The 9,770-nt window shown below is 47.6% G+C and overlaps 2 protein-coding genes across 2 annotated transcripts; both read right to left on the bottom strand.

The window, feature by feature from the left end:
• Positions 1 to 3,549: 3,549 nt before the first annotated feature.
• LOC135362804 (leukocyte immunoglobulin-like receptor subfamily B member 2) lies at positions 3,550 to 5,723 on the bottom strand. Its single transcript, XM_064580612.1, is given in 4 exon segments — positions 3,550 to 4,777; positions 4,780 to 4,939; positions 5,116 to 5,630; positions 5,675 to 5,723. Coding segments are annotated over 4 exon segments (936 nt in total). The 3' UTR covers positions 3,550 to 4,565.
• Positions 5,521 to 7,505, bottom strand: LOC123855112 (leukocyte immunoglobulin-like receptor subfamily A member 2). The gene is made up of 5 exons (XM_064581983.1): positions 7,260 to 7,505; positions 7,063 to 7,098; positions 6,574 to 6,623; positions 6,206 to 6,284; positions 5,521 to 6,112 (listed from the first exon to the last, which is right to left on the bottom strand). The coding sequence occupies exons 1-5, from the start codon at positions 7,393 to 7,395 to the stop codon at positions 5,784 to 5,786; spliced, it is 630 nt and encodes a 209-aa protein (XP_064438053.1). The 5' UTR covers positions 7,396 to 7,505; the 3' UTR covers positions 5,521 to 5,783.
• Between the last annotated feature and the right edge of the window lie 2,265 nt (positions 7,506 to 9,770).

The raw sequence follows: 9,770 nt of genomic DNA, 5'->3' as shown, positions 1-9,770 counted from the left end.
AGAAGGAGTGGAGTCAATGCCTCCCTCTGCTTCCTACTTCCTCTCTCATATCATAATCCAATGACAGAATCAGCTGAGAAACCTCAAGAATTCCTGAGCACGTCCCTGAGATCTTTATTTTTTTTTTAAGATTTTGTTTATTTATTTGATAGAGACACAGCAAGAAAGGGAACACAAGCAGGGGGAGTGGGAGAGGGAGAAGCAGGCTTCCCGCTGAGCAGGGAGCACGATGCGGGGCTCAATCCCAGGACCCTGGGATCATGACCTGAGCCGAAGGCAGATGCTTAACGAATGAGCCACCCAGGCCCCTCATTTTAAGGATATAGTGTGCAGATTACTGATTCCGAGTGTGGCCTCACAGGATTCTGGAGCTTCACCAGTGTATCTACATGTGATTTGTTAGCTGAGAAATATCCTCCATGTTGGAAACAACAAAGTATCTCTTATGCTCCAATTTGAGGCAGTGGACAGTGCTCTTGATCTTTGAATTTTCAAATTCTCCAGTTGAGCTTGGCCCATTACCTGTGTGCATGAGCATCTGAGCTTCTCAGTGCACTGCCCAGGCTCCTTTGGCCAACTCCAGAACGAATGTGTTTCTCTCCTTTATCCCACACACTGTGGCTACACTAAAATGTTTGCATGTCCCTTACCCTTGATGTTACTGCATCAGCTTAAATCTTTGCACACATGACCACTGTGTAATATTGACCATTCCCATAAGAGTTAAAAAGTGACAAGTCCACCCCATACGAGGCCATCCCATCTGGTGTTAAGGTCCAACCAGGGTACTGGATTCCTCTCTAGACCAGAGCCTGGGTTGAGGTTTCAGACAAACTGCTATTTCCCACATGGTTTCCAGTAGTAATGTCCATTGTGAAAATACCCTGCTGTTGTTCCCTCTCTACAGGTGACCATCATTGTGATTTTAAATTAATCATTTCATCCCTTTTCATGGTTTTTGCACATTTTATGACTCCTACATAATTTATGTTGTGTCTTGTTAATAATGCAATAGTGTCGCATGCATCCTTTTGGCTTCCTTCTTTCACTCATCATTGTATTTGTAAGATCAATCTGTATTTATTATGTTTGTAATCCTAGTTTGTGCATTTTAACTGTTGTATTATATTCCATTGTATAAAAGTAACACAAAATACTCATTCATTCTTCAGTTGGTGGAATTTTGTTATTTACAGTTTTTGGCCAATGGGAGCAATGTTTCTCCCCTGACTCTTATGCCTATATCCTTGGGTATATGTGCGCGGGGTTCTCCAGGGCAAACTTCTAGGTGTCGGACTGCCTGATCATAGCTGCGTATCTTTGCCCCTGAGCCAGAAAATCCACACTACCCCCTACCAAACTGGCTGGAGCAATTTGCACACCTACCAGCAGTGCTTTGAAATCAAAACAAACAAATATCTCTCTATCATCTTGGAATTCACAGTCTCATTTAATTAGCACCACAACCCTGAAGGAGAGATCATCACTACCAGTCACACAGGAAAGCACCAGAGGCTCACGCAGGAGAGTGCTGATTCCAGGTGCTGATGCTGGGGGAGGAGCCAGGCAGTAAGCACCTGGTGAAGAGAGAGAAGCCTGCAGAATCCAGACAAGGTGCTGGGATGTCATTCTGGGCTTGCATCTTCCAGGCTGGATAAAAATTTCAGTCCGTCAAAGCAGTTACTCAACCATATTACTTGAGTCTCTGCACTTAGAGCTGGAGGGACAGACTGGAAACTCACATCAGGGAGCATGCATGTGACAAAAAGACATTTGTGATACACAGTGTTGGAACAGAACAAAGAAAGTGAGTGGAGTTATGGGCACAAATGTTTCGTGTGGATGAAACTTCATGTCATCAGGGTGCGGGAATAAGAGAAGCCAGACACTAAGGAGGCAGCAAGGCAAGGGGCAAGGTTCGTGGTGGAGGAGCCTCCTCCTGGGAGCATTCCCAGCCTCGGTCTTTGCCTCCTGTACAGACAACAGTGCTTCATTGCCCTTAGGTCTTCAGCACAGAGTTCATACAGTTCATGAACCTCTTTAGAATCTTCTGTGTCATTGCAGCCTTGTGTGTGTGTGTGATTCTGTTCTAAGGTTCTACAAACCCCAAAGAGTGTGTGCAGCGTCGTCCTCAGTTTACCTTTTGGTTTCACCTTGGGCACTTCTCTGGCTGTGCCACGCCTGAAACACCAACACTGCTAGTTCCACCAGGACCAGTGTGGACAGACCCATTCGGATGAGATTCTCCAGTGTGTGATCTGGAAGTGGGGCTAGGGACAACGGGACAGAGAGGTCATGCGGGGCAGGACAGGTCACGCCTACCACAGCACCCAGAGGGGAGGTCTAGGTCTCTCCTCCCCTTGAATAGGCCATATGCACCGCAGGCTGACTATGTTCTGATACTCAGCACTCGTGGAGTCTGGAGTCTGCACTAATGGGGTGATAATAACAGGAGCCCCTAAGAGTCAGGAATGCAGAGCAGATGAGTAGCTGGGGATATCTCAGCCTATTTTTCCCCCGAGGATCTGAATGATCAAATCTCCCTTTTCCTGTCCCGAGGAAGGACCTTGGCTTTCACAGTGATCCCTCCTGCAGCTGTAGGTGAGGCACAAACCCTCTTGTCTCCGATTCCTTTGCATTTAGACTTTGCTTTGGGGTCTTAATGACAAAAAAGGGTTCAGCCACACCCCATGCCATGAGCTGACAGTGCACCTGTTTGGAAATTCCTCACACCTAGATCTTTCTTGCTCTCTCATCAGACCGAGCAATAGCCTACAATGAGCTTAATTTCCTGGGGAGGAGAGTCCTGAGTTAATCCTCAGCTGAGAGTCCTGGATTCATGGATGAGAGGTGGGTGCCCAGGGATTCCTGAGGGTCAGAAACACAAAGGGGTGAGCACCCAGGGCTACCAGTCTCTGCTCAGCCTTGGCCCATTCAGTTTCATCCTGCATCTGTGTTAAGAACATTCAAATGATTTTCTTTTGCTATTTCATCCATCCATCCATTCATTCATTCATTCACTATTGAGCCAATAGTTATGGACTATCTGGAAATATAAATAGATGTATTTATATACATATCTGTGTATTTATGTACATTACACATTTGATATAAGATACATTTATATATAAATGTATAAAAATCACATACTATACATAAATGCATACAATATACATATTATATATTATATAATGTATTTTATATGCTATATATATCTGTATGTAAATAGAGAGAGACATATGTGGTGAGACATTTGTATGTATACAATACACAGGAGTATGTGTGCCAGCATGTGCATGTGTGTCTTGGTGAAGGTAATAAAGAATAATCAATGTTCTTATTAAGAAGAAACATGTGGAGTGCCTGACTCTAGCATCTAACTCTTGATCTCAGCTCAGGTCTTGATCTCAGGGTTGTGAGATTGAGCCCTGCATTGGGCTCCACACCCAATGAAGAAGGAGAAGGAGAAGGAGAAGAAGGAGAAGGAGAAGAAGGAGAAGGAGAAGGAGAAGGAGAAGGAGAAGAAGAAGAAGAAGAAGAAGAAGGAGGAGGAGGAGGAGGAGGAGGAGGAGGAAGAAGAAAGAAGAAGAGGGGGAAGAGGAAGAAGAAGAAGAAGAGGGGGAAGAGGAAGAAGAAGAAGGAGAAGAAGAAGAGGAGGAGGAGGAAGGGGGGAGAAGGGGAAGGAGGAAAAAATGTGTATCAGATAAGATGGAGCTATAAATAGAAAAGTCTGTAATACATTTAGGACTGATTAAACACTTTTCTAAAAATTATAAAAGGTGTTAATGGGGTATTTGTATAGGGTCACCAGCTAAGGTGTCATTTGGAAAAGGATTTTAAGTCAAAACTGAAGAGTGGCAAACAGTGAGGCATAGGAAGAGAGAGTGTCAGTATTTATCACACAATGAATGACAACATCCTTTGCCTAAGCTATTCTATTCTAAGAATTTAACCAAGAGATGAGGGGTAATTGCTTCCACATACCTCTGTGCATTAGGTATGTGCAAGGATATTCATCACAGGATAGTCTGAAATATCAAAAGGCTGGGAATAAACAAATTGCCAATGCCAAATTATAGGGTACTGGATACATATATCCTGACACTTTCAAGCAAGAAACAACTATACAACCCTTAAAAAGTTTAAAAGAGATTTGTGTTACTGACACCAGATAATTCTTTAGAATGTATTTCATTTTTTAAAAATAGAGCTGATCAGAACTGTGTCTATAAGATGTTGATGTTTGTCCACCCATGGAAGATATGTTTGTAGGTTCTCCCTGAACGTTCAGGGGGGAAAAGGTAGGTGAGTGTGGTTGGGTTGGTTTTGGGGGATTGAGCAAGTGATAGCAGAGATTGAGAGGTAACTACTCTTTTTTGTACCCCATTTGTGAACAGTTTCCGGGATGGACCATGTCAATGCATTCCTGTTAAAGAAGTAGATAAAAGCAAGTCTTCTGGCTTTTTCAGAGATGCTGCATTTCACACATGGGTCGGGGCCCAGTGGGGGGTGTGGGGCAGAAGAGGGAAGGACAAGGTGCATCCAGAGAAGTGGCTGCCTTGGGGTCATCCAGACACTAGACAGACGGGATGGGGAAGAAGACATTCGCACAGCCCCTCACCTGTGACCATGAGCTTCAGGGGGTCGCTGGGGTGCGACAGCAGAAAAGGGGTACTGCCGAGTGACCCGTAGCACCTGTAAGTCCACCCGTGGTCCAGCATCGCAGGGCACAAGTCAAAGTTCGCCTGAAATTCCCCATTTTGGTGCTGAGATCTGAGGTGCGGGGGGGGCCCGCTTCCCCCTCCTTGGACAGAAGGAACACATCAAACAAACAGGGGCTCTGACACTGCAGGGTCACATTCTCTCCCGGGGCCACAGAGGGCCCCGGCTGGGCAGACAGGGTGGGAGTTGGCCCCTGTGGGAGCAGGACTGGGAGAGAGAGTCCAGGGTGTTAGGGGCGGCTCCGCCCTCTCGCCCTTCCCCTGAGCTGAGATGAGCTGTCACTCAGGTGCTCCATCCAAGTGCAGCTCCTGGCTTCTTCTGTTCCCACTTTTGTTAAGATCGCACTTTATAAGGTTTGATAGGTAAATAAAGAATGTCACTTTTTTATTTAACTGGTAAGGTTTTTGCTATTTTGTTATTTGCGATTTTGATGAGTAAACCAAAGAATATTTGCATTCTGGAAAAAAAAAAAAAAGATTGCCCTTTCCTGTCCTGCCATCTCTCTGCCTGTGCTCCCTGCCCCCACTTCCAAAAAGACCCTGAAACGCCAATCCAAGAAAAGTGGGAGTGTGAGCTGGGATATGACTCCTCACCTGCGACCAGGATGTCCAGGGCGTCACTGGAGGCCGGCCACTCAGAGGAGAGCTTGCGTCCACCATAGCATACGTACCGGCCCCCGTGGGAGGGTCTCACAGGGCCCAGGTAGAAGTCTGCCCCAGAGAGCCCAGCCTGGGGCTGTCGGCCAAGAAGCTGGGGAGGGTCCCGTGCGCCCTCCTTGGACAGAGCGAATCTGTCGTAGCCGACATCAGAGCGACACTGGAGGGTCAGGCTCTGTCCAGGAGCAACCACCGGCGCTGGCAAGACTGACAGGGATGGTTTCCTAGACACACCTGGGAGAAAAGGTGTTTCTGGTTTCCAAGAGGGTCAGGTTCCTCCTCCTCCTCCCACAGGCCTCCCACTGCTGGCTCCCAGAGTCCTGAGCTCTCTTGCCCCAACCTCATCCTACCCCGTGTTCCACCTGAGATGAGGCTCCTCTCACTGGTCTGGAGACCCAAGGAGTTCTAGGATCGTGCCCTGAATTCCTCACCTGAGATCAGGAGCTCCAAAATGTGGCTGGAGGTGGACCACACATAGGGAGAGCTCAAGAAATAATCATAGCACCTGTATGTCCGCCTGTGACTTGGGCTCACATGGTCCACAGTGAAGAGTGCCTGGAACCACCCATCAGCTTGGTGCTGTGAGTCCAGGTGTCTGGGGTGGCCCTCTCCTCCTTCGCTACACAGAACAAACCAGTCAAAATCCTGCCATGAACCACACTGGAGGGTCACGCTCCCTCCTGAGGTCACAATGGGGCTGGGCAGGGCTGAGAGGTTGGGTTTGTTGAACATTCCTGGGAAAGAACAAGCCAGATGTGTTAAAAGGGGAGGGGGCGCCTGAGGACAATGTGCTAAGTGAAATAAGGTAGACACAGAGGGACAAATACCGCATGACTCCACTTCTGTGAAGAATCTAAACAGGGCCAGATTCGTAGAAGCAGAGAGTAGAATGGTGGCTGCCAGGGGCTGCAGGGAGGGGAAGGGGGAGATCGTGGGTAGAGTTTCAGTTTTGCAAGATGGTTCAGTTCTGGAGATCAGCTGTGCAACGCTGTGCCTATAACAATCCTGTATTGGACACTCAAAAATTTGTGAAGAAGGTAGATCTCGTGTTCTAAGTTCTTACCATAATAAAAAAAAAAAGGAGGGAAGAGAGGGGAACACCACCCGCAGATTGTCAACGGGACCCTGCTGTAGAAAGGGAGGTCCCTCCCCGGGCACAGTCACCTCACCTGTGTGGACGGAAGAGCCTGCTCACCTGTGACTGCCAAGTCCAGAGGCTTGCTGGGAACTGACCACGTTGTTTGTCTGTGATACAAACAGGAGTAGTGCCCAGCAAGGTGGTAGGTCATGTGTGGGAGTGGGAACTTGGCCTTGTTGCTGGGTCCCAGCGGAAACTCCCTTCTCAAGGGCTCTGAGACTCCTTCCCGGTACAGGAAGTACTGGTCAGCTTTCTGAGACCGCTGACACTAGATGCTCACAGCCTTCCCCTGGGCCACCGCAGGGCCTGGCTCTGCCCAGATGCTGGGTGTGAGCAGCGTCTCTGGAAGAGAGTCAGAGTTGCAGTCCCTATATTCTCTATGCCTCAGTTTCCACTAGCTCTCAGCCCTGGGGCCCCTTGTACACCTTCTTTATTGATCAGTTTAACATTCCTCTCCTCCATCCTCCAGATGCCCTGGCAGGGAGGGGAGTCCTATATTGTGCCCAAGGAGGAAGTGGGACCTGGGACCCCCGGGGATGGGCTCACCTGCCTGCACGTGGGTCATCTGGCCCAGACACAGTCCTGGAAGAGAGATCCCAGTGAGAGGCCACTGACTCCTGAGCAGATCCCCACCTTTCCTGAGCATCCCAAGTTCACGAGACCTCCTGAGAGATCACAGCCTGACTTTGAGAGGGCTCCCCTCTCCCACACAGGAGTCTATCTCCATCCTTCCAAAAACTCACCGAAGCAGAGAAGGACTGTAAAGGTGATGGTCATGGCGCTGCCTCCCACTGGACAAGGCTGCACAGATGGACAAAAGCACAGAAACTGGCAGACCTGACATACCCAAAGGATGCGGGCAGCAGGGGGCTTTCCCATCGGGGGGCTCAGAGAAGGGGGCTCCAGAGGATGCCTGTGCCCCTGCAGACAAGTGAGATCTGATCTGTGGTGAGCCCAAGCTTCTATCTACTAGGCATGACCTCCTTCCTCAAGAGGGTGGGGACGGAGTTCCAATCCTGAGTCGGCCCCGTTGGCCACATACAACCTGGGTGTGCCCAAGGGAATACCACTTCCTTTCTCAAGATCTCCATATATGGGGATTTCTTCCCTTCAGCCAGTCACCCAGCAAATGTCCATTTGAACCCTTAGACTTTTTCCAGGCCCTGGACATTCATCTGTGAACGAGAAGATGTAGTCACAGTGCCGCCAGGGCTCGGATTATCAGAAGACAGATGTTCAATAATGGATCTCACAATTACTTATCTGAAAAAGAGAAACACACAGAAATATGAAAATGTATAGCAGTAGGGAACTCTAAGCTGTATATTAAAAAGTAGAAACCTTGTACCCATCCTCACCGGGTATCCTTAAGGACTGATTATGCACTCGCCATCACTCATCATCAGGGAAACGCAAATCAAAACAACAATGAGATATCACTGCACATCTATTAGGATGACTATTCCCGAAACACACACACAAAGACAAAAAGTACTGAAGAGGAAACAGAAAAATTGGAGCCTGTGTACACCGTTGGTGGGAAGGCAAAATGGTACAGTTGCTGGAAAACAGTATGGAAGTTCTACGAAGTATTAAAAATAGGACTGCCATATGATCCCGCAATCCCACTCTTCGGTATTGATCCAAAAGGACTGAATTGGGATCCTGAAGGAAAATTAGCACTCTGTTGTTCATTGCAGCATTATTCCCGGTGGCCAAGATGTGGAAACAATCTAAGTGCCCTTCAATGGATGGATGGATAAATCACATGTGGCATCCACATACCATGGAATATTATTCAGGAAATATTCCTAAGAAGGAGGAAATCTTTTTTTTATTATTTTATTTTATTTTATTTTATTTTTATTATTTGAGAGAGAGAGAATGAGAGACAGAGAGCATGAGAGGGAAGAGGGTCAGAGGGAGAAGCAGACTCCCCGCTGAGCAGGGAGCCCGATGTGGGACTTGATCCCGGGACTCCAGGATCATGACCTGAGCCGAAGGCAGTCGCTTAACCAACTGAGCCACCCAGGCGCCCCAAGAAGGAGGAAATCTTACATTTGTAACAACATGGATGGACGTTGAGGACATTGTACTAAGTGAACTAAGCCAGTCACAGAGGGACGGATACTGCATGAATCCACTTACATGAGGAATCTAAAATGTCAAACACGTAGAAGCAGAGAATAACATTGTGGCTGCCAGGGGCTACGGGGAGGGGACGTGGGGAGGCCATGTTCCACGGGTACAGACCTTCGGTTCTACAAGATGAGCAAGTCCTAGGTATCTGCTCACAACATTGTGCCTGCAGGTAACAATACTGGATTATACGCTTAGGAATTTGTTAAGAGGATTGATCTCATTTCTATTGTTCTTACCAATATAAATTTTAAAAAGACAAGTGACTAGGGTGTCAGACTTTGTAGTCAAGATGGCAGACCAGGCCCATGTTTGGAGTCCCCTTCAGCTCCAAATGCAGAGAGGCTCTGGACACAACGTTTGTAAAACATGTGGTCATGGCCAGACAAAGAGAGAAGTGGGGGTTCCATAGGGGAACAAGGCTGCGTAGGGATGACCAGGGGCTGAAGCAGTGCACTTGGAGCTGTGCTGAGAGGGAAGACTTACAGTATGCTGGTGACCTTAAAAATAAGCCTTGCCAGTTATTTCACCAGCAAAAGATGGGTTTATCGGAAAATAGGAGAGAATCCCAGACTGGAACAAACAGGCTGCACCAAACTCATGGTCAAGTCCAGGGAACAAAAGGGAGGTACGATTTTTAAGGAGAAAGGGGGTAAGTTGGGAAGGTTGCAATAAACTAAAAGTCCAGTGGAGTTAAGTGGGCATCAGAAGACTCCGGGAACCAGACTGAGGGTTACAGAAGGGAGGTGGGTGGGAGATGGGATAACTGGGTGATGGGCATTAAGGAGGGCACATGTGGTGATGAGCACTGGGTGTTATATGCAACTGATGAATCATTGAATATTATATCAGAAACTAATGATGTATTATATGTTGGCTAATTGAATTTAAATTAAAAAAAAAAAAAGGAAGTGTGGTGGCTTCTCATTGGCTGAGCTGTTGCCCCGGGGGATAAGCATAGCATCTCTCCCCCTGGCTGGAATAGAGGAGTAGTACCCAGAAGCAAGGTCAAGTCCATGTAAGTTCAACTCCACCTCTTCCTGTTGGGTCCACCATTGACTACAAGTGGTAGAGCATGACAGTTTCCTGGCCAAAACCTCCTGACTCCATTTTAG

This window comes from Mirounga angustirostris, unplaced genomic scaffold (genome assembly GCF_029215605.1).
Source record: "Mirounga angustirostris isolate CCGP_5_RB_7025 unplaced genomic scaffold, mMirAng1.0.hap1 SCAF_16, whole genome shotgun sequence".
Lineage (NCBI taxonomy): Eukaryota > Metazoa > Chordata > Mammalia > Carnivora > Phocidae > Mirounga > Mirounga angustirostris.
Note: the sequence above shows the minus strand (reverse complement) of the source record. Positions and strands in the feature narration are given on the sequence as shown.